General features: G+C 57.9%; 4 protein-coding genes across 4 annotated transcripts; all 4 read left to right on the forward strand.

The window, feature by feature from the left end:
- Window positions 1-6,139: 6,139 nt before the first annotated feature.
- LOC129784171 (feather keratin-like) lies at window positions 6,140-6,457 on the forward strand. Its single transcript, XM_055800291.1, has one exon. The coding sequence runs from the start codon at window positions 6,155-6,157 to the stop codon at window positions 6,455-6,457; it is 303 nt and encodes a 100-aa protein (XP_055656266.1). The 5' UTR covers window positions 6,140-6,154.
- Window positions 6,458-10,692: 4,235 nt separating this feature from the next.
- Window positions 10,693-10,995, forward strand: LOC129784184 (feather keratin-like). Its single transcript, XM_055800408.1, has one exon. It carries the CDS (start codon window positions 10,693-10,695, stop codon window positions 10,993-10,995), a length of 303 nt encoding a protein of 100 aa, XP_055656383.1.
- A 4,226-nt stretch (window positions 10,996-15,221) lies between these two features.
- LOC129784186 (feather keratin-like) lies at window positions 15,222-15,533 on the forward strand. The gene has a single exon (XM_055800493.1). The coding sequence runs from the start codon at window positions 15,231-15,233 to the stop codon at window positions 15,531-15,533; it is 303 nt and encodes a 100-aa protein (XP_055656468.1). The 5' UTR covers window positions 15,222-15,230.
- Window positions 15,534-19,759: 4,226 nt separating this feature from the next.
- LOC129784196 (feather keratin-like) lies at window positions 19,760-20,071 on the forward strand. Its single transcript, XM_055800543.1, has one exon. The coding sequence runs from the start codon at window positions 19,769-19,771 to the stop codon at window positions 20,069-20,071; it is 303 nt and encodes a 100-aa protein (XP_055656518.1). The 5' UTR covers window positions 19,760-19,768.
- Window positions 20,072-21,867: the final 1,796 nt, after the last annotated feature.

Consider the following 21,867-nt stretch of genomic DNA (forward strand, 5'->3'; position numbering starts at 1 on the left):
TAATTCACTACGCATGCTCCCTGAGCGGGGGATCCGCCTCCCTCGGGGGAGGGGGGGCATTTGAGTAGGAGGTCACAATGATGCCGAAAAACCTCATAATGAAGAAAACTGCTAATAGACTTTTTGTACTTTTAGCAGCAAGTTATTTATTATCTGCACAGGGGAGGAGGTGGTTCACACTGCAGAAACTCATTCCCAAGCGCAGGTGTGAAACAGGCTAATTTATACATTTGACATATATGATTGCAACATCTTCTCATACATTATTCATGTAATTACAACATCTTATGGCATATTAATAATAGGCGGACTCTAGGCGGAGCCTGGGCGGAGTTCAGGTGGAGTCTCCTCTTGGCATCCGTTTCAAGCGGGTTGTTCCAGCCTTTGGCCCACTCAGGTGGTCTTCCTCAGTTCATAAGTGACCCTGCCAGGTTCTTGTACATAAAACTTGGCTTGCTACCACTTTCTTCTATTGATGTGTCAAACTTTAACTAATTTATGATTTCTAGTGCCTGTTACAGCAATTTCCCACAATGGCTTAGGCTTGGGTACAGTGGGCAAGGACAGGGCGATTCAGCACTACATGCTGTGGTTCCTCAGTAACCAAGTTGAGCAATTTTGCAAGGCAGAATGGGGCTTTTACAGACCTGAGACTAATCTCAGGTGGATCTTTAGGTTTTTAGGCCTTATTCCTTTTCAGGTGAAGCTGTGGCTAGATGGTTGCGTGGAGCATTTGAGTCTGCATGCATGCAAAAGTGAGCACCTAAATTTCTAACCACTGAAAGCAGGTAGCAGAACTTTTGTGATGTCCCTCACATGACTACCAGGGCAGGGTGAGAACCACACAGAGAATTCCTTCCTGGCACCTTCTTTGGGGGAGCTGTTCCTGAGTGTTTCCATGGAGCATTTTGGCTCTGCACAAGTGCAAAAGTGAGCAGTTACTTTTCTAACCAGAGGAAGCAGGGAACAGAACTTTTGTCCTTCACATAGCTACTAGGGCAGACAGAATCACAGAGAGAATTCCTTCCTTGCACCTTCTCCAGGGGAGCTGTGCCTTGGTGCTTTCATGGAGCATTTGAGTCTGTACGAGTGCAAAAATGAGCACTTCAATTTCTCACCACCAAAAGCAGGGAGCAGAACTTTTGTGGTATCCTTCACATGGCTACCAGTGCAGGCTGAGAACTACAGTGAATCCCTTCCTGGCACCTTCTCTGGGGGAGGTGTGTCTTGGTCTTTTCATGGAGCATTGGTGCTCTGATCGACTGCAAAAATGAGCACTTCAATTTCTCACCACAGAAAGAAAGTTGCAGTGCTTTTGTGATGTTACTCACATTGCCACCAGGGCAGTCTGAGGAACCACGAAGAGAATTCCTTCCTGGCACCTTCTCTGGTGGAGCTGTGCACGTGTAGTCCATTCAGCATTTTGGCTCTATACAAGTGCAAAAGGGAGCAGTTACTTTTCTTACCACAGAAAGCAAGGAGCAGAACTTTTGTGGTGTCTTTCACATAGCTACCAGGGCAGGGTGAGAACCACCAAGAGAATTCCTTCCTGGATCTTTCTCTGCTGGAGCTGTGCTCTGGTGGTTCCATGGAGCATTTTGGCTCTGCACAAGTGCAAAAGTGAGAAGTGACTTTTCTCACCCTAGAAAGCAGGAAGCAGAACTTTTGTGATGTCCTTCACATGGCTACCATGTCAGGCTGAGAATCACAGAGAGAATTCCTTCCTGACACCTTTTCCAGGGGAGCTGTGTCTTGGTCTTTTCATGGAGCATTTGAGTCTGGCACAAGTGCAAAAACGAGCACTTCAATTTCTTACCACAGAAAGAATTTTGCAGTACTTTTGAGATGTCACTCACATTGCCACCAGGGCAGATTGTGGAACAACCAAGAGAATTCCTTCCTGGCACCTTCTTTGGGAGAGCTGTGCCTGGTCGGTTCCATGGAGCTTTTTTGAGTCTGTATGAGTGCAAAAGTGAGCACTACAATTTCTCACCAGAGAAAGCAGGGAGCAGAACTTCTGTGGTGTTCTTCACACGGCTACCAGGGCAGGGTGGGAACCACCAAGAGTATTCCTTCCTGGCATCTTCTCTGGTGGAGCTGTGCATGTGTGGTTCTATGGAGCATTTGGGCTCTGAACGAGTACAAAAGGGAGCAGTTACTTTTCTAACCAAAGAAAGCAGGAAGCAGAACTTTTGTGGTGTCCCTGACATGGCTACTAGGGCACGGTGAGAACAAGAAACAGAATTCCTTCCTGGCAGCTTCTACTCCATCCCTAAAAGCCTGCTCACTGTTCTATTGTTGCATCACTAATATCCTTCACCTTGACCACACTCCATTTCTAAAGTCCTCCCTTTTCCCAGTCTATTCCTAAATTCATTCAACACAAAGCTTCCTGTCCATCCCTAAAATCCTCCTCCTCACTGACCCTGTCCATGCTGTTAATCTTTACCCATACCCCCAGCCCATACCTAAAAGCATTCCAGAACCCTGAGGGTCCATCCCTAAGTGCTTCCCCTTGACTCAGTAATCCTCAAAATTCTTTCCCCCCCCCCCAAGCTCAATCCCTGTAGTCCTTCCCTCTAAATCACCAGGTTCTCCCTAAAAGCTTTCCCACCAGGTTCCCCATCCCATCCTAAAATACTTCCTCCCACCTCGTAAGTCAGCATATACGTTATTTCCCCTTGCACCATCCAGTTGGTCTAGCAAATCTTTCCCCCTGCCTCACAGTCCATTCCTAAAATCTTTATCCCTGGCCCCTGGTTCTTCCCTAAATTCTTTCTCCCCGCCCCACTCCCCATGCCTGATCCTATAATCCTTCCCCTTGCCCATGGTCCACACTTGCAGTCCTTCCCTGCAGACCTGCTACTCTGTCCCTGAAATTCTTCCTCAAGTCCCCTAGTCCATCCTGCAAGGTCTTTCTCTCAGTCCCCAATGCCCCCCTGAAAATCTTTGCTCCTGCCTTCAGCCCAGCCTTATAACGCTTCACCTTGTGAATGCTCTATTCCTAAAATTACTCCCGTAATCCCCCGCTTTGACCCTGAAGTAATTTTTTCTATAGCCTCCAGTCCACCCCAAAAATCCTTCCCCCTGCTCCCTTGGCCCATCCCTAAAATCCTTCCACTTGCCCCCCGGTTCATCTCTGTCCTGGTTTCAGCAGGGATAGAGTTAATTTTCTTCTTAGTAATTAGTACAGTGCTGTCTTTCGGCTATGATGTGAGCGCAATGTTGATAGGACACTGAAGTTTTTAGTTGTTGCTGGGTGATGTTTATACTACATCAAGGACTTTTCAGTTCCTTGGGCCCTACCAGTGAGAGGGCTGGGGGAGCACAGGAAATTGGGAGGGGACACAGCCAAGGCAGGTGACCCAAGCTAGCTAGAGAGGTATTCCATACCATATGACATCACGCTGAGTCTATGAACTGGGGGAAGAAGAAGGAAGGGGGGACATATGGCATTATGGCGTTTCTCTTCCTGAGTAACTGTTACACGTGATGGAGCCCTGCTTTCCTGGGGATGGCCGAGCACCTGCCTGCCCATGGGAAGTGGTGAATGAATTCCTTGCTTTGCTTTGCTTGTGTGCGTGGCTTTTACTTTACCTATTAAAATGTTCTTATCTCAGCCCTTGAATTTTACATCCCTTTCCGATCCTCCTTCCCATCGCTCTGGGTGGGAGAAAGTGAGCAAGTGGCTGTGTGGTGCTTGGTTGCTGGCTGAGGTTAAACCACGAAAACCTCGAAAAACCTTCCTTGGGTCATTCCCCTAACACCCCCTATAGCTCCCAAAAATCGTTGGTCCCATTCCTAGTCCATAAAAACAAACTTTCGGGCTAGTCCCTAAATTCGTTCCCCCAATTCATTATTCAATATCTAAAACCCTACACCCCACTAGACAGCTAAAGCACTAATATCCTTCACCATGAACACAGATCATTTCTAAAGTCCTCCCACTTTTTCCTGGTCCCTTGCTAAACTACAACACAAAGCTTCAAGTCCATCCCTAAAAACAATCCCTGCAAAGACATTTTCCATGTCAATTGGCATACTTTCCAGGAGGATCTGCTCCATGATCCCGCCAGGCACGGAGGTGACGCTGACCGACCTGTCGTTAACCTGGGTCTTCCTCTTGACCTTTCTGAAAAGGAGGGTTACCACCTGCCAACTTGCTGTGGGGACGCTCCATCCCACTGCCCGGATCACAGACGAGGATGCTGAACACGGCTGCCCCCAGCGCCTGTGAGCGCGCAAGGGGAGACAGCGTCAAAGACTCTTCTACAAAGCTGAAGTGAACACCAGCCACGTCTCTCTCCTTGTCCACAAAGCTAGCCACTCCAACACAGAAGACAGGGAGGTCAGTCAAGCACGATTCCCTCTTGGTAAATCCATGCCGACGGCTCCTCATCACTTGCTTGTCCTTCAGCAGCTTGGCAACGCTTCCGCGGAGGATTTTCTCCATCACCTCCCCTGGCAACAAGGACAGGCTCACCAGCCTCTGCTCTCCCACATCTTCCTTCCCGCCCTTCTGCAAGACAGGAGGCCTAAGAGCAATCTTCTGGACACCCGCAACTGCCCCCAGGAGCTATGACCTTTAAAAGATAATTGAGAGTGGCCTCCCAAGGACATCAGCCAGCTCCCCCAGCATTCGTGGCTCTGACTCATCAGGACCCAGGGACCTCCGTACATCCAGTCCCAAGGCACACCTTCCCACTCCCTTCCTCTTCCTCAGCAACAACAACGGCTCGCCCCACACACAGCCTGCAAAACGCTCATCGCGGCTCAACTGGGGCAGGCCTTGCCATTCATCGACCCTTCGGCATGCATCCACCACCACCAGGGCCTCGCTCTGCTGTGCCGTGCAGCGTGCTTACGTCCAACCACCCTCGGCAATCTCCAAATTCTCTTTCTGCCCGTCTCACACTGTGCAGAGAAATGGCCTCCCCTCCTCGGCATTCACCCCAAGTAAAGAGCCCAAAGGCCCTGGCTCCCCAGCCTCCCCCGCCTGCCGCTCCCACTCCACCTCTGCCTCTCGCCACACTCACGGGCTCTCCAGAAATTCACCTGCCTTGGTGAGCTGGCCCACATCAAGCACTGTGGCACGCCAGACACCAGGCTGCAAACGTGCCACCACAGCTAAGGGGTTCGCTACGGAACGGGCAGCACCAGCACTGGTGGAGCCAGGCAGGGCTCCCCACGTCACAGGACCGGCGAGCTCTCGGCCAGGGCTGCCGGGATGACGGCCTGCTCTCCCAAAAAGGCCTCCTCTGCCTCTGCCTGCACCGACATCCCCAGGGACGGACCCCAGGGGGCACAAGCCCGGACACGCAGGCCCCTTTCTCCCAGCTACAACCTTACAAGCAAGGCGGGCACCAAGGCACGCACAGAGCACGCTCAATGGCAAAGGCCAGGCCTCAAGGCAGGCTTAGCAAGCTGGCAGCAAGGCAGGCACGGAGCAAATGCCACTGAGGGGGCCGCCACTCCTGCCCGCAACAGCAGAAAGCCCAGACCAACCTTCCGGGGCTGCGAGGAAAAGGAGCCCCTCCTTCCCAGCGCACCCACAAAACACACCACACGAGTGCCACAGCATGACCTCACTGACGACACCCCACCCCTCCTAGGCTTCGGTCACATGTTCTGCATGCCCTGACACGCGCCATCAACACCAAGCCTTTGGCCTCTAATATTTGCACCTCAAAGCTGCCGCCAGGACCAAGTGGACATGTCCTCAAGTGGAGGACACTACATTGCAGAACTGCGGGGGAAAAACGCACCCCACCACATTACTCACCAGGCTGTGGCACGCAACAGCTTCTTGCTGCAAAACACCGCGTTGTGCAAAGGCTGTCCCGCCCCTCAGGGTCCAGCATAAAAGCTGGTCCAGCACCTCTCTCACATGCTGCTCCTGGTGCCTTCTCCTCCACGGTCAACAAGGTGAGCCTGAAGCCCCTTCCCCTCCTTCTCCTGCCGCACCCGCCCCATCTCTTCCAGCACGCGCTGCCTCCAGACTCAGCAGTGCCGACGCCTCCCCACCGCCGCGCTCCCCGCAGCCCCACACCGCGCCTCCACATTCCCCTGCCCTCCTGTAATGCCACCCCTCGCGCCCCCACCACCCTCCGCTTCCTCAACACCCTCTCTTACAGGGACACTCCACACCGCAGACATGGCCTGCAACAACCTCTGCAGCCCCTGCGGACCCACCCCGCTGGCTAACAGCTGCAACGAGCCCTGCGTCAGGCAGTGCGAAGAATCCCGCGTCGTCATCCAGCCTCCCGCCGTGCTGGTCACCCTGCCGGGACCCATCCTCAGCTCCTTCCCCCAGAGCACCGCCGTCGGATCGTCCTCATCGGCTGCCGTGGGCAACATCCTCAGCTCCCAGGGAGTGCCCGTCTCCTCCGGCGGCTTCGGCTATGGCTTCGGAGGCCTGGGCTGCTACGGTGCCAGAAGAGCCTGCTACCCCTGCTAAGGGCTCCTTACACCACGCCTGATACCAGCCAACCACACGCTAGAAGCCAAGTCACGGATTGAGGACGTACCTTCAGGCTCCTGCTGCCACATGGGCTCGCCGTCCGTGGCTCCTCCGCCCCTCAAGGCACAAAGCAAGCAGCGAAGGGGCCAGCCCGCGGTGCCTGGAAACATGAGCTACCTACCTCCTCCTCTTCTCCCACTGTCTTCTTTGCATCGCCCCTACAGCTACATCCGGTACTCTCTGCTGCAAACACCTTCTCACAAGCCAAAGACCACCGGGGCACCTCCGCCGCGCTGCTCCCACTGCAAGGCAGGAAGACCTCGGTGCTCTGGAAAAGTCTACTGCAAGGAAAGGAGCCCTCGGCTGACGGCCGCCCTACTTGCACCTCAGACCCGCTCCCTTCCCCTTGGTGCTCCTGCCATTTCACTCCTTTGCCTCAATAAAGTTCTCCCGCATGCCAGCCTCAGGTGCCTCCTCTTCCTTTCTTCTAAGGCTCTTCCAGCCTCACCCGGCACAGAACCGGGACTCAACAGGCCATCGGGGTGGGTGGACAAGGACCACAAGACCTCTCTTAGGAAGTATCGCCGCAGCAACACCACCTGCTGGCAAGCCGGTGGGCTTCCAGCCCGTGACACAAGCCCTTCACTTGCCCAAACAAAGGCTTGGACACGCTAATGCACTTCCACCCATGCCTCTGACGCAAGCTCCTCCTGTGCGCTGGGTTCACTTTGGCTGGATGCCAGGTGCCCGCCAAGCCGCTCTGTCACTCCCCCTCCTCAACTGGAAAGGGGAGAGAGAACACAACAAAACGGTTTGTGGGTCGAGGTAAGAACAGGGAGGGGATAGAGTCGTCAAAGGGGTTGGGTTGGAAGGGACCTTCAAGATCATCTAGCTCCAAGCCCTCTGCCGTGGGCAGGGACACCTTCCACCACACCAGCTTGCTCAAAGCACCATCCAGCCTGGCCTTGAACAGCTCCAGGCAGGGGGCAGCCACAGCTGCTCTAAGCAACTTCTTCCAGCATCTCACCGACCTCACGGGAAAGAATTTCTTTCTCATATCTAACCTAAAGCTACCCTCTCTCAGGTTAAATCCGTTACCTGTCGTCTTATCACTACACTCCCTGGTCCAGAGGCCCTCCCCACCTTTCCTGAGGGCCCCCTCAAAGTACCGCATGGCCGCTGCAAGGTCTCCACAAAGCCTCCTCTTCTCCCGGCTAAACGATCCCAACTCTCTCAGCCTGTCTGCAAAGGGGAGGTGCTGCACCTCCTCCTCATCTTTGTGGCCCTCCTCTGGACCCGCTCGAGCAGGTCCATGCCTTTCTTACGCTGGGGGCCTTCAGAGCCGAATGCAGTACTCCACTCTCACCAGAGCCGAGTAGGGAGGGAGAATCACCTCCCTCGACCTGCCGGCCACGCTGCTTTTGACGCAACCTGGCATACGACTGGCTTTCTGGGCTCCGCGCGAACGTTGCCGGCTCATACTCAGTTCTCCATTCACCAATACCCCCAAGTCCTTCTCCGCAGGGCTGCTCTCAATGCACTCACCGCCCGGCCTGCAGCCATCTTTGGGATTGCCCCTGGCACTTGGCCTCGTGGCACTCCATGAGCTTTGCACGGGCCCACCTCCCAAGCCTGCCACGGTCCCTCTGGATGGCATCCCTTCCCTCTAGAGCATCAACCGCAACACTCAGCTTGGCGTCATCCGCAAACTTGCCGAGGCTGCACACTCCAGCCCACTGTCCGTGGCCCTAACAAAGATGTTAAATCATACTGGCCCCAGCACGGACCCCTGAGGGACACCACTCATCACTGGGCTCCACTCGGACATCGAGCCTTTCATTGCAACTCATTGAGAGCACCCATCCAGCCAATCACACACCGAGCGGTCCACCCACCAAGTCCGCATCTCTCCATTTTAGAGACAAGGATCTTGCGCGGGACAGTATCAAATGCTCTGCACAAGTCCAGGGACGTGACGCCAGTCGCTCTTCCCTTACCCACCAATGCCTTAATCCTGTCATAGAAGGCCACCCCATTTGTCAGGCACGCTTTGCCCTCTGTGAAGCCATGTTGGCCGTCAGCAGTCACGCCTCCCTTTTCCAGGTGCCTTGGCATACTTTCCAGGAGGATCTGCTCCACGATCCCGCCAGGCACGGAGGTGACGCTGACCGACCTGTCGTTAACCTGGGTCTTCCTCTTGACCTTTCTGAAAAGGAGGGTTACCACCTGCCAACTTGCTGTGGGGACGCTCCATCCCACTGCCCGGATCATAGACGAGGATGCTGAACACGGCTGCCCCCAGCGCCTGTGAGCGCGCAAGGGGAGACAGCGTCAAAGACTCTTCTACAAAGCTGAAGTGAACACCAGCCACGTCTCTCTCCTTGTCCACAAAGCTAGCCACTCCAACACAGAAGACAGGGAGGTCAGTCAAGCACGATTCCCTCTTGGTAAATCCATGCCGACGGCTCCTCATCACTTGCTTGTCCTTCAGCAGCTTGGCAACGCTTCCGCGGAGGATTTTCTCCATCACCTCCCCTGGCAACAAGGACAGGCTCACCAGCCTCTGCTCTCCCACATCTTCCTTCCCGCCCTTCTGCAAGACAGGAGGCCTAAGAGCAATCTTCTGGACACCCGCAACTGCCCCCAGGAGCTATGACCTTTAAAAGATAATTGAGAGTGGCCTCCCAAGGACATCAGCCAGCTCCCCCAGCATTCGTGGCTCTGACTCATCAGGACCCAGGGACTTCCGTACATCCAGTCCCAAGGCACACCTTCCCACTCCCTTCCTCTTCCTCAGCAACAACAACGGCTCGCCCCACACACAGCCTGCAAAACGCTCATCCCGGCTCAACTGGGGCAGGCCTTGCCATTCATCGACCCTTCGGCATGCATCCACCACCACCAGGGCCTCGCTCTGCTGTGCCGTGCAGCGTGCTTACGTCCAACCACCCTCGGCAATCTCCAAATTCTCTTTCTGCCCGTCTCACACTGTGCAGAGAAATGGCCTCCCCTCCTCGGCATTCACCCCAAGTAAAGAGCCCAAAGGCCCTGGCTCCCCAGCCTCCCCCGCCTGCCGCTCCCACTCCACCTCTGCCTCTCGCCACACTCACGGGCTCTCCAGAAATTCACCTGCCTTGGTGAGCTGGCCCACATCAAGCACTGTGGCACGCCAGACACCAGGCTGCAAACGTGCCACCACAGCTAAGGGGTTCGCTACGGAACGGGCAGCACCAGCACCGGCGGAGCCAGGCAGGGCTCCCCACGTCACAGGACCGGCGAGCTCTCGGCCAGGGCTGCCGGAATGGCAGCCTGCTCTCCCAAAAAGGCCTCCTCTGCCTCTGCCCGCACCGACACCCCCAGGGACGAACCCCAGGGGGCACAAGCCCGGACACGCAGGCCCCTTTCTCCCAGCTACAACCTTACAAGCAAGGCGGGCACCAAGGCACGCACAGAGCACGCTCAATGGCAAAGGCCAGGCCTCAAGGCAGGCTTAGCAAGCTGGCAGCAAGGCAGGCACGGAGCAAATGCCACTGAGGGGGCCGCCACTCCTGCCCGCAACAGCAGAAAGCCCAGACCAACCTTCCGGGGCTGCGAGGAAAAGGAGCCCCTCCTTCCCAGTGCACCCACAAAACACACCACACGAATGCCACAGCATGACCTCACTGACGACACCCCACCCCTCCTAGGCTTCGGTCACATGTTCTGCATGCCCTGACACGCGCCATCAACACCAAGCCTTTGGCCTCTAATATTTGCACCTCAAAGCTGCCGCCAGGACCAAGTGGACATGTCCTCAAGTGGAGGACACTACATTGCAGAACTGCGGGGGAAAAACGCACCCCACCACATTACTCACCAGGCTGTGGCACGCAACAGCTTCTTGCTGCAAAACACCGCGTTGTGCAAAGGCTGTCCCGCCCCTCAGGGTCCAGCATAAAAGCTGGTCCAGCACCTCTCTCTCTCACACGCTGCTCCTGGTGCCTTCTCCTCCACGGTCAACAAGGTGAGCCTGAAGCCCCTTCCCCTCCTTCTCCTGCCGCACCCGCCCCATCTCTTCCAGCACGCGCTGCCTCCAGACTCAGCAGTGCCGACGCCTCCCCACCGCCGCGCTCCCCGCAGCCCCACACCGCGCCTCCACATTCCCCTGCCCTCCTGTAATGCCACCCCTCGCGCCCCCACCACCCTCCGCTTCCTCAACACCCTCTCTTACAGGGACACTCCACACCGCAGACATGGCCTGCAACAACCTCTGCAGCCCCTGCGGACCCACCCCGCTGGCTAACAGCTGCAACGAGCCCTGCGTCAGGCAGTGCGAAGAATCCCGCGTCGTCATCCAGCCTCCCGCCGTGCTGGTCACCCTGCCGGGACCCATCCTCAGCTCCTTCCCCCAGAGCACCGCCGTCGGATCGTCCTCATCGGCTGCCGTGGGCAACATCCTCAGCTCCCAGGGAGTGCCCGTCTCCTCCGGCGGCTTCGGCTATGGCTTCGGAGGCCTGGGCTGCTACAGTGCCAGAAGAGCCTGCTACCCCTGCTAAGGGCTCCTTACACCACGCCTGATACCAGCCAACCACACGCTAGAAGCCAAGTCACGGATTGAGGACGTACCTTCAGGCTCCTGCTGCCACATGGGCTCGCCGTCCGTGGCTCCTCCGCCCCTCAAGGCACAAAGCAAGCAGCGAAGGGGCCAGCCCGCGGTGCCTGGAAACATGAGCTACCTACCTCCTCCTCTTCTCCCACTGTCTTCTTTGCATCGCCCCTACAGCTACATCCGGTACTCTCTGCTGCAAACACCTTCTCACAAGCCAAAGACCACCGGGGCACCTCCGCCGCGCTGCTCCCACTGCAAGGCAGGAAGACCTCGGTGCTCTGGAAAAGTCTACTGCAAGGAAAGGAGCCCTCGGCTGACGGCCGCCCTACTTGCACCTCAGACCCGCTCCCTTCCCCTTGGTGCTCCTGCCATTTCACTCCTTTGCCTCAATAAAGTTCTCCCGCATGCCAGCCTCAGGTGCCTCCTCTTCCTTTCTTCTAAGGCTCTTCCAGCCTCACCCGGCACAGAACCGGGACTCAACAGGCCATCGGGGTGGGTGGACAAGGACCACAAGACCTCTCTTAGGAAGTATCGCCGCAGCAACACCACCTGCTGGCAAGCCGGTGGGCTTCCAGCCCGTGACACAAGCCCTTCACTTGCCCAAACAAAGGCTTGGACACGCTAATGCACTTCCACCCATGCCTCTGACGCAAGCTCCTCCTGTGCGCTGGGTTCACTTTGGCTGGATGCCAGGTGCCCGCCAAGCCGCTCTGTCACTCCCCCTCCTCAACTGGAAAGGGGAGAGAGAACACAACAAAACGGTTTGTGGGTCGAGGTAAGAACAGGGAGGGGATAGAGTCGTCAAAGGGGTTGGGTTGGAAGGGACCTTCAAGATCATCTAGCTCCAAGCCCTCTGCCGTGGGCAGGGACACCTTCCACCACACCAGCTTGCTCAAAGCACCATCCAGCCTGGCCTTGAACAGCTCCAGGCAGGGGGCAGCCACAGCTGCTCTAAGCAACTTCTTCCAGCATCTCACCGACCTCACGGGAAAGAATTTCTTTCTCATATCTAACCTAAAGCTACCCTCTCTCAGGTTAAATCCGTTACCTGTCGTCTTATCACTACACTCCCTGGTCCAGAGGCCCTCCCCACCTTTCCTGAGGGCCCCCTCAAAGTACCGCATGGCCGCTGCAAGGTCTCCACAAAGCCTCCTCTTCTCCCGGCTAAACGATCCCAACTCTCTCAGCCTGTCTGCAAAGGGGAGGTGCTGCACCTCCTCCTCATCTTTGTGGCCCTCCTCTGGACCCGCTCGAGCAGGTCCATGCCTTTCTTATGCTGGGGGCCTTCAGAGCCGAATGCAGTACTCCACTCTCACCAGAGCCGAGTAGGGAGGGAGAATCACCTCCCTCGACCTGCCGGCCACGCTGCTTTTGACGCAACCTGGCATACGACTGGCTTTCTGGGCTCCGCGCGAACGTTGCCGGCTCATACTCAGTTCTCCATTCACCAATACCCCCAAGTCCTTCTCCGCAGGGCTGCTCTCAATGCACTCACCGCCCGGCCTGCAGCCATCTTTGGGATTGCCCCTGGCACTTGGCCTCGTGGCACTCCATGAGCTTTGCACGGGCCCACCTCCCAAGCCTGCCACGGTCCCTCTGGATGGCATCCCTTCCCTCTAGAGCATCAACCGCAACACTCAGCTTGGCGTCATCCACAAACTTGCCGAGGCTGCACACTCCAGCCCACTGTCCGTGGCCCTAACAAAGATGTTAAATCATACTGGCCCCAGCACGGACCCCTGAGGGACACCACTCATCACTGGGCTCCACTCGGACATCGAGCCTTTCATTGCAACTCATAGAGAGCACCCATCCAGCCAATCACACACCGAGCGGTCCACCCACCAAGTCCGCATCTCTCCATTTTAGAGACAAGGATCTTGCGCGGGACAGTATCAAATGCTCTGCACAAGTCCAGGGACGTGACGCCAGTCGCTCTTCCCTTACCCACCAATGCCTTAATCCTGTCATAGAAGGCCACCCCATTTGTCAGGCACGCTTTGCCCTCTGTGAAGCCATGTTGGCCGTCAGCAGTCACGCCTCCCTTTTCCAGGTGCCTTGGCATACTTTCCAGGAGGATCTGCTCCACGATCCCGCCAGGCACGGAGGTGACGCTGACCGACCTGTCGTTAACCTGGGTCTTCCTCTTGACCTTTCTGAAAAGGAGGGTTACCACCTGCCAACTTGCTGTGGGGACGCTCCATCCCACTGCCCGGATCACAGACGAGGATGCTGAACACGGCTGCCCCCAGCGCCTGTGAGCGCGCAAGGGGAGACAGCGTCAAAGACTCTTCTACAAAGCTGAAGTGAACACCAGCCACGTCTCTCTCCTTGTCCACAAAGCTAGCCACTCCAACACAGAAGACAGGGAGGTCAGTCAAGCACGATTCCCTCTTGGTAAATCCATGCCGACGGCTCCTCATCACTTGCTTGTCCTTCAGCAGCTTGGCAACGCTTCCGCGGAGGATTTTCTCCATCACCTCCCCTGGCAACAAGGACAGGCTCACCAGCCTCTGCTCTCCCACATCTTCCTTCCCGCCCTTCTGCAAGACAGGAGGCCTAAGAGCAATCTTCTGGACACCCGCAACTGCCCCCAGGAGCTATGACCTTTAAAAGATAATTGAGAGTGGCCTCCCAAGGACATCAGCCAGCTCCCCCAGCATTCGTGGCTCTGACTCATCAGGACCCAGGGACCTCCGTACATCCAGTCCCAAGGCACACCTTCCCACTCCCTTCCTCTTCCTCAGCAACAACAACGGCTCGCCCCACACACAGCCTGCAAAACGCTCATCGCGGCTCAACTGGGGCAGGCCTTGCCATTCATCGACCCTTCGGCATGCATCCACCACCACCAGGGCCTCGCTCTGCTGTGCCGTGCAGCGTGCTTACGTCCAACCACCCTCGGCAATCTCCAGATTCTCTTTCTGCCCGTCTCACACTGTGCAGAGAAATGGCCTCCCCTCCTCGGCATTCACCCCAAGTAAAGAGCCCAAAGGCCCTGGCTCCCCAGCCTCCCCCGCCTGCCGCTCCCACTCCACCTCTGCCTCTCGCCACACTCACGGGCTCTCCAGAAATTCACCTGCCTTGGTGAGCTGGCCCACATCAAGCACTGTGGCACGCCAGACACCAGGCTGCAAACGTGCCACCACAGCTAAGGGGTTCGCTACGGAACGGGCAGCACCAGCACTGGTGGAGCCAGGCAGGGCTCCCCACGTCACAGGACCGGCGAGCTCTCGGCCAGGGCTGCCGGAATGGCAGCCTGCTCTCCCAAAAAGGCCTCCTCTGCCTCTGCCCGCACCGACACCCCCAGGGACGGACCCCAGGGGGCACAAGCCCGGACACGCAGGCCCCTTTCTCCCAGCTACAACCTTACAAGCAAGGCGGGCACCAAGGCACGCACAGAGCACGCTCAATGGCAAAGGCCAGGCCTCAAGGCAGGCTTAGCAAGCTGGCAGCAAGGCAGGCACGGAGCAAATGCCACTGAGGGGGCCGCCACTCCTGCCCGCAACAGCAGAAAGCCCAGACCAACCTTCCGGGGCTGCGAGGAAAAGGAGCCCCTCCTTCCCAGCGCACCCACAAAACACACCACACGAGTGCCACAGCATGACCTCACTGACGACACCCCACCCCTCCTAGGCTTCGGTCACATGTTCTGCATGCCCTGACACGCGCCATCAACACCAAGCCTTTGGCCTCTAATATTTGCACCTCAAAGCTGCCGCCAGGACCAAGTGGACATGTCCTCAAGTGGAGGACACTACATTGCAGAACTGCGGGGGAAAAACGCACCCCACCACATTACTCACCAGGCTGTGGCACGCAACAGCTTCTTGCTGCAAAACACCGCGTTGTGCAAAGGCTGTCCCGCCCCTCAGGGTCCAGCATAAAAGCTGGCCCAGCACCTCTCTCTCTCACACGCTGCTCCTGGTGCCTTCTCCTCCACGGTCAACAAGGTGAGCCTGAAGCCCCTTCCCCTCCTTCTCCTGCCGCACCCGCCCCATCTCTTCCAGCACGCGCTGCCTCCAGACTCAGCAGTGCCGACGCCTCCCCACCGCCGCGCTCCCCGCAGCCCCACACCGCGCCTCCACATTCCCCTGCCCTCCTGTAACGCCACCCCTCGCGCCCCCACCACCCTCCGCTTCCTCAACACCCTCTCTTACAGGGCCCCTCAACACCACAGACATGGCCTGCAACAACCTCTGCAGCCCCTGCGGACCCACCCCGCTGGCTAACAGCTGCAACGAGCCCTGCGTCAGGCAGTGCGAAGAATCCCGCGTCGTCATCCAGCCTCCCGCCGTGCTGGTCACCCTGCCGGGACCCATCCTCAGCTCCTTCCCCCAGAGCACCGCCGTCGGATCGTCCTCATCGGCTGCCGTGGGCAACATCCTCAGCTCCCAGGGAGTGCCCGTCTCCTCCGGCGGCTTCGGCTATGGCTTCGGAGGCCTGGGCTGCTACGGTGCCAGAAGAGCCTGCTACCCCTGCTAAGGGCTCCTTACACCACGCCTGATACCAGCCAACCACACGCTAGAAGCCAAGTCACGGATTGAGGACCTACCTTCAGGCTCCTGCTGCCACATGGGCTCGCCGTCCGTGGCTCCTCCGCCCCTCAAGGCACAAAGCAAGCAGCGAAGGGGCCAGCCCGCGGTGCCTGGAAACATGAGCTACCTACCTCCTCCTCTTCTCCCACTGTCTTCTTTGCATCGCCCCTACAGCTACATCCGGTACTCTCTGCTGCAAACACCTTCTCACAAGCCAAAGACCACCGGGGCACCTCCGCCGCGCTGCTCCCACTGCAAGGCAGGAAGACCTCGGTGCTCTGGAAAAGTCTACTGCAAGGAAAGGAGCCCTCGGCTGACGGCCGCCCTACTTGCACCTCAGACCCGCTCCCTTCCCCTTGGTGCTCCTGCCATTTCACTCCTTTGCCTCAATAAAGTTCTCCCGCATGCCAGCCTCAGGTGCCTCCTCTTCCTTTCTTCTAAGGCTCTTCCAGCCTCACCCGGCACAGAACCGGGACTCAACAGGCCATCGGGGTGGGTGGACAAGGACCACAAGACCTCTCTTAGGAAGTATCGCCGCAGCAACACCACCTGCTGGCAAGCCGGTGGGCTTCCAGCCCGTGACACAAGCCCTTCACTTGCCCAAACAAAGGCTTGGACACGCTAATGCACTTCCACCCATGCCTCTGACGCAAGCTCCTCCTGTGCGCTGGGTTCACTTTGGCTGGATGCCAGGTGCCCGCCAAGCCGCTCTGTCACTCCCCCTCCTCAACTGGAAAGGGGAGAGAGAACACAACAAAACGGTTTGTGGGTCGAGGTAAGAACAGGGAGGGGATAGAGTCGTCAAAGGGTTTGGGTTGGAAGGGACCTTCAAGATCATCTAGCTCCAAGCCCTCTGCCGTGGGCAGGGACACCTTCCACCACACCAGCTTGCTCAAAGCACCATCCAGCCTGGCCTTGAACAGCTCCAGGCAGGGGGCAGCCACAGCTGCTCTAAGCAACTTCTTCCAGCATCTCACCGACCTCACGGGAAAGAATTTCTTTCTCATATCTAACCTAAAGCTACCCTCTCTCAGGTTAAATCCGTTACCTGTCGTCTTATCACTACACTCCCTGGTCCAGAGGCCCTCCCCACCTTTCCTGAGGGCCCCCTCAAAGTACCGCATGGCCGCTGCAAGGTCTCCACAAAGCCTCCTCTTCTCCCGGCTAAACGATCCCAACTCTCTCAGCCTGTCTGCAAAGGGGAGGTGCTGCACCTCCTCCTCATCTTTGTGGCCCTCCTCTGGACCCGCTCGAGCAGGTCCATGCCTTTCTTATGCTGGGGGCCTTCAGAGCCGAATGCAGTACTCCACTCTCACCAGAGCCGAGTAGGGAGGGAGAATCACCTCCCTCGACCTGCCGGCCACGCTGCTTTTGACGCAACCTGGCATACGACTGGCTTTCTGGGCTCCGCGCGAACGTTGCCGGCTCATACTCAGTTCTCCATTCACCAATACCCCCAAGTCCTTCTCCGCAGGGCTGCTCTCAATGCACTCACCGCCCGGCCTGCAGCCATCTTTGGGATTGCCCCTGGCACTTGGCCTCGTGGCACTCCATGAGCTTTGCACGGGCCCACCTCCCAAGCCTGCCACGGTCCCTCTGGATGGCATCCCTTCCCTCTAGAGCATCAACCGCAACACTCAGCTTGGCGTCATCCACAAACTTGCCGAGGCTGCACACTCCAGCCCACTGTCCGTGGCCCTAACAAAGATGTTAAATCATACTGGCCCCAGCACGGACCCCTGAGCGACACCACTCATCACTGGGCTCCACTCGGACATTGAGCCTTTCATTGCAACTCATTGAGAGCACCCATCCAGCCAATCACACACCGAGCGGTCCACCCACCAAGTCCGCATCTCTCCATTTTAGAGACAAGGATCTTGCGCGGGACAGTATCAAATGCTCTGCACAAGTCCAGGGACGTGACGCCAGTCGCTCTTCCCTTACCCACCAATGCCTTAATCCTGTCATAGAAGGCCACCCCATTTGTCAGGCACGCTTTGCCCTCTGTGAAGCCATGTTGGCCGTCAGCAGTCACGCCTCCCTTTTCCAGGTGCCTTGGCATACTTTCCAGGAGGATCTGCTCCACGATCCCGCCAGGCACGGAGGTGACGCTGACCGACCTGTCGTTAACCTGGGTCTTCCTCTTGACCTTTCTGAAAAGGAGGGTTACCACCTGCCAACTTGCTGTGGGGACGCTCCATCCCACTGCCCGGATCACAGACGAGGATGCTGAACACGGCTGCCCCCAGCGCCTGTGAGCGCGCAAGGGGAGACAGCGTCAAAGACTCTTCTACAAAGCTGAAGTGAACACCAGCCACGTCTCTCTCCTTGTCCACAAAGCTAGCCACTCCAACACAGAAGACAGGGAGGTCAGTCAAGCACGATTCCCTCTTGGTAAATCCATGCCGACGGCTCCTCATCACTTGCTTGTCCTTCAGCAGCTTGGCAACGCTTCCGCGGAGGATTTTCTCCATCACCTCCCCTGGCAACAAGGACAGGCTCACCAGCCTCTGCTCTCCCACATCTTCCTTCCCGCCCTTCTGCAAGACAGGAGGCCTAAGAGCAATCTTCTGGACACCCGCAACTGCCCCCAGGAGCTATGACCTTTAAAAGATAATTGAGAGTGGCCTCCCAAGGACATCAGCCAGCTCCCCCAGCATTCGTGGCTCTGACTCATCAGGACCCAGGGACCTCCGTACATCCAGTCCCAAGGCACACCTTCCCACTCCCTTCCTCTTCCTCAGCAACAACAACGGCTCGCCCCACACACAGCCTGCAAAACGCTCATCGCGGCTCAACTGGGGCAGGCCTTGCCATTCATCGACCCTTCGGCATGCATCCACCACCACCAGGGCCTCGCTCTGCTGTGCCGTGCAGCGTGCTTACGTCCAACCACCCTCGGCAATCTCCAGATTCTCTTTCTGCCCGTCTCACACTGTGCAGAGAAATGGCCTCCCCTCCTCGGCATTCACCCCAAGTAAAGAGCCCAAAGGCCCTGGCTCCCCAGCCTCCCCCGCCTGCCGCTCCCACTCCACCTCTGCCTCTCGCCACACTCACGGGCTCTCCAGAAATTCACCTGCCTTGGTGAGCTGGCCCACATCAAGCACTGTGGCACGCCAGACACCAGGCTGCAAACGTGCCACCACAGCTAAGGGGTTCGCTACGGAACGGGCAGCACCAGCACCGGCGGAGCCAGGCAGGGCTCCCCACGTCACAGGACCGGCGAGCTCTCGGCCAGGGCTGCCGGGATGGCGGCCTGCTCTCCCAAAAAGGCCTCCTCTGCCTCTGCCCGCACCGACACCCCCAGGGACGGACCCCAGGGGGCACAAGCCCGGACACGCAGGCCCCTTTCTCCCAGCTACAACCTTACAAGCAAGGCGGGCACCAAGGCACGCACAGAGCACGCTCAATGGCAAAGGCCAGACCTCAAGGCAGGCTTAGCAAGCTGGCAGCAAGGCAGGCACGGAGCAAATGCCACTGAGGGGGCCGCCACTCCTGCCCGCAACAGCAGAAAGCCCAGACCAACCTTCCGGGGCTGCGAGGAAAAGGAGCCCCTCCTTCCCAGCGCACCCACAAAACACACCACACGAGTGCCACAGCATGACCTCACTGACGACACCCCACCCCTCCTAGGCTTCGGTCACATGTTCTGCATGCCCTGACACGCGCCATCAACACCAAGCCTTTGGCCTCTAATATTTGCACCTCAAAGCTGCCGCCAGGACCAAGTGGACATGTCCTCAAGTGGAGGACACTACATTGCAGAACTGCGGGGGAAAAACGCACCCCACCACATTACTCACCAGGCTGTGGCACGCAACAGCTTCTTGCTGCAAAACACCGCGTTGTGCAAAGGCTGTCCCGCCCCTCAGGGTCCAGCATAAAAGCTGGCCCAGCACCTCTCTCTCTCACACGCTGCTCCTGGTGCCTTCTCCTCCACGGTCAACAAGGTGAGCCTGAAGCCCCTTCCCCTCCTTCTCCTGCCGCACCCGCCCCATCTCTTCCAGCACGCGCTGCCTCCAGACTCAGCAGTGCCGACGCCTCCCCACCGCCGCGCTCCCCGCAGCCCCACACCGCGCCTCCACATTCCCCTGCCCTCCTGTAACGCCACCCCTCGCGCCCCCACCACCCTCCGCTTCCTCAACACCCTCTCTTACAGGGCCCCTCAACACCACAGACATGGCCTGCAACAACCTCTGCAGCCCCTGCGGACCCACCCCGCTGGCTAACAGCTGCAACGAGCCCTGCGTCAGGCAGTGCGAAGAATCCCGCGTCGTCATCCAGCCTCCCGTCGTGCTGGTCACCCTGCCGGGACCCATCCTCAGCTCCTTCCCCCAGAGCACCGCCGTCGGATCGTCCTCATCGGCTGCCGTGGGCAACATCCTCAGCTCCCAGGGAGTGCCCGTCTCCTCCGGCGGCTTCGGCTATGGCTTCGGAGGCCTGGGCTGCTACGGTGCCAGAAGAGCCTGCTACCCCTGCTAAGGGCTCCTTACACCACGCCTGATACCAGCCAACCACACGCTAGAAGCCAAGTCACGGATTGAGGACGTACCTTCAGGCTCCTGCTGCCACATGGGCTCGCCGTCCGTGGCTCCTCCGCCCCTCAAGGCACAAAGCAAGCAGCGAAGGGGCCAGCCCGCGGTGCCTGGAAACATGAGCTACCTACCTCCTCCTCTTCTCCCACTGTCTTCTTTGCATCGCCCCTACAGCTACATCCGGTACTCTCTGCTGCAAACACCTTCTCACAAGCCAAAGACCACCGGGGCACCTCCGCCGCGCTGCTCCCACTGCAAGGCAGGAAGACCTCGGTGCTCTGGAAAAGTCTACTGCAAGGAAAGGAGCCCTCGGCTGACGGCCGCCCTACTTGCACCTCAGACCCGCTCCCTTCCCCTTGGTGCTCCTGCCATTTCACTCCTTTGCCTCAATAAAGTTCTCCCGCATGCCAGCCTCAGGTGCCTCCTCTTCCTTTCTTCTAAGGCTCTTCCAGCCTCACCCGGCACAGAACCGGGACTCAACAGGCCATCGGGGTGGGTGGACAAGGACCACAAGACCTCTCTTAGGAAGTATCGCCGCAGCAACACCACCTGCTGGCAAGCCGGTGGGCTTCCAGCCCGTGACACAAGCCCTTCACTTGCCCAAACAAAGGCTTGGACACGCTAATGCACTTCCACCCATGCCTCTGACGCAAGCTCCTCCTGTGCGCTGGGTTCACTTTGGCTGGATGCCAGGTGCCTGCCAAGCCGCTCTGTCACTCCCCCTCCTCAACTGGAAAGGGGAGAGAGAACACAACAAAACGGTTTGTGGGTCGAGGTAAGAACAGGGAGGGGATAGAGTCGTCAAAGGGTTTGGGTTGGAAGGGACCTTCAAGATCATCTAGCTCCAAGCCCTCTGCCGTGGGCAGGGACACCTTCCACCACACCAGCTTGCTCAAAGCACCATCCAGCCTGGCCTTGAACAGCTCCAGGCAGGGGGCAGCCACAGCTGCTCTAAGCAACTTCTTCCAGCATCTCACCGACCTCACGGGAAAGAATTTCTTTCTCATATCTAACCTAAAGCTACCCTCTCTCAGGTTAAATCCGTTACCTGTCGTCTTATCACTACACTCCCTGGTCCAGAGGCCCTCCCCACCTTTCCTGAGGGCCCCCTCAAAGTACCGCATGGCCGCTGCAAGGTCTCCACAAAGCCTCCTCTTCTCCCGGCTAAACGATCCCAACTCTCTCAGCCTGTCTGCAAAGGGGAGGTGCTGCACCTCCTCCTCATCTTTGTGGCCCTCCTCTGGACCCGCTCGAGCAGGTCCATGCCTTTCTTATGCTGGGGGCCTTCAGAGCCGAATGCAGTACTCCACTCTCACCAGAGCCGAGTAGGGAGGGAGAATCACCTCCCTCGACCTGCCGGCCACGCTGCTTTTGACGCAACCTGGCATACGACTGGCTTTCTGGGCTCCGCGCGAACGTTGCCGGCTCATACTCAGTTCTCCATTCACCAATACCCCCAAGTCCTTCTCCGCAGGGCTGCTCTCAATGCACTCACCGCCCGGCCTGCAGCCATCTTTGGGATTGCCCCTGGCACTTGGCCTCGTGGCACTCCATGAGCTTTGCACGGGCCCACCTCCCAAGCCTGCCACGGTCCCTCTGGATGGCATCCCTTCCCTCTAGAGCATCAACCGCAACACTCAGCTTGGCGTCATCCGCAAACTTGCCGAGGCTGCACACTCCAGCCCACTGTCCGTGGCCCTAACAAAGATGTTAAATCATACTGGCCCCAGCACGGACCCCTGA

Source organism: Falco peregrinus, chromosome 3 (genome assembly GCF_023634155.1).
Source record: "Falco peregrinus isolate bFalPer1 chromosome 3, bFalPer1.pri, whole genome shotgun sequence".
In the NCBI taxonomy this organism is placed as follows: Eukaryota; Metazoa; Chordata; class Aves; order Falconiformes; family Falconidae; genus Falco; species Falco peregrinus.

What these genes read in the sequence shown, in the direction of transcription:
- LOC129784171 (XM_055800291.1), top strand. Translation starts at nt 6,155, where the DNA reads ATGGCCTGCAACAACCTCTGCAGCCCCTGCGGACCCACCCCGCTGGCT.
- LOC129784186 (XM_055800493.1), top strand. Translation starts at nt 15,231, where the DNA reads ATGGCCTGCAACAACCTCTGCAGCCCCTGCGGACCCACCCCGCTGGCT.
- LOC129784196 (XM_055800543.1), top strand. Translation starts at nt 19,769, where the DNA reads ATGGCCTGCAACAACCTCTGCAGCCCCTGCGGACCCACCCCGCTGGCT.
- LOC129784184 (XM_055800408.1), top strand. Translation starts at nt 10,693, where the DNA reads ATGGCCTGCAACAACCTCTGCAGCCCCTGCGGACCCACCCCGCTGGCT.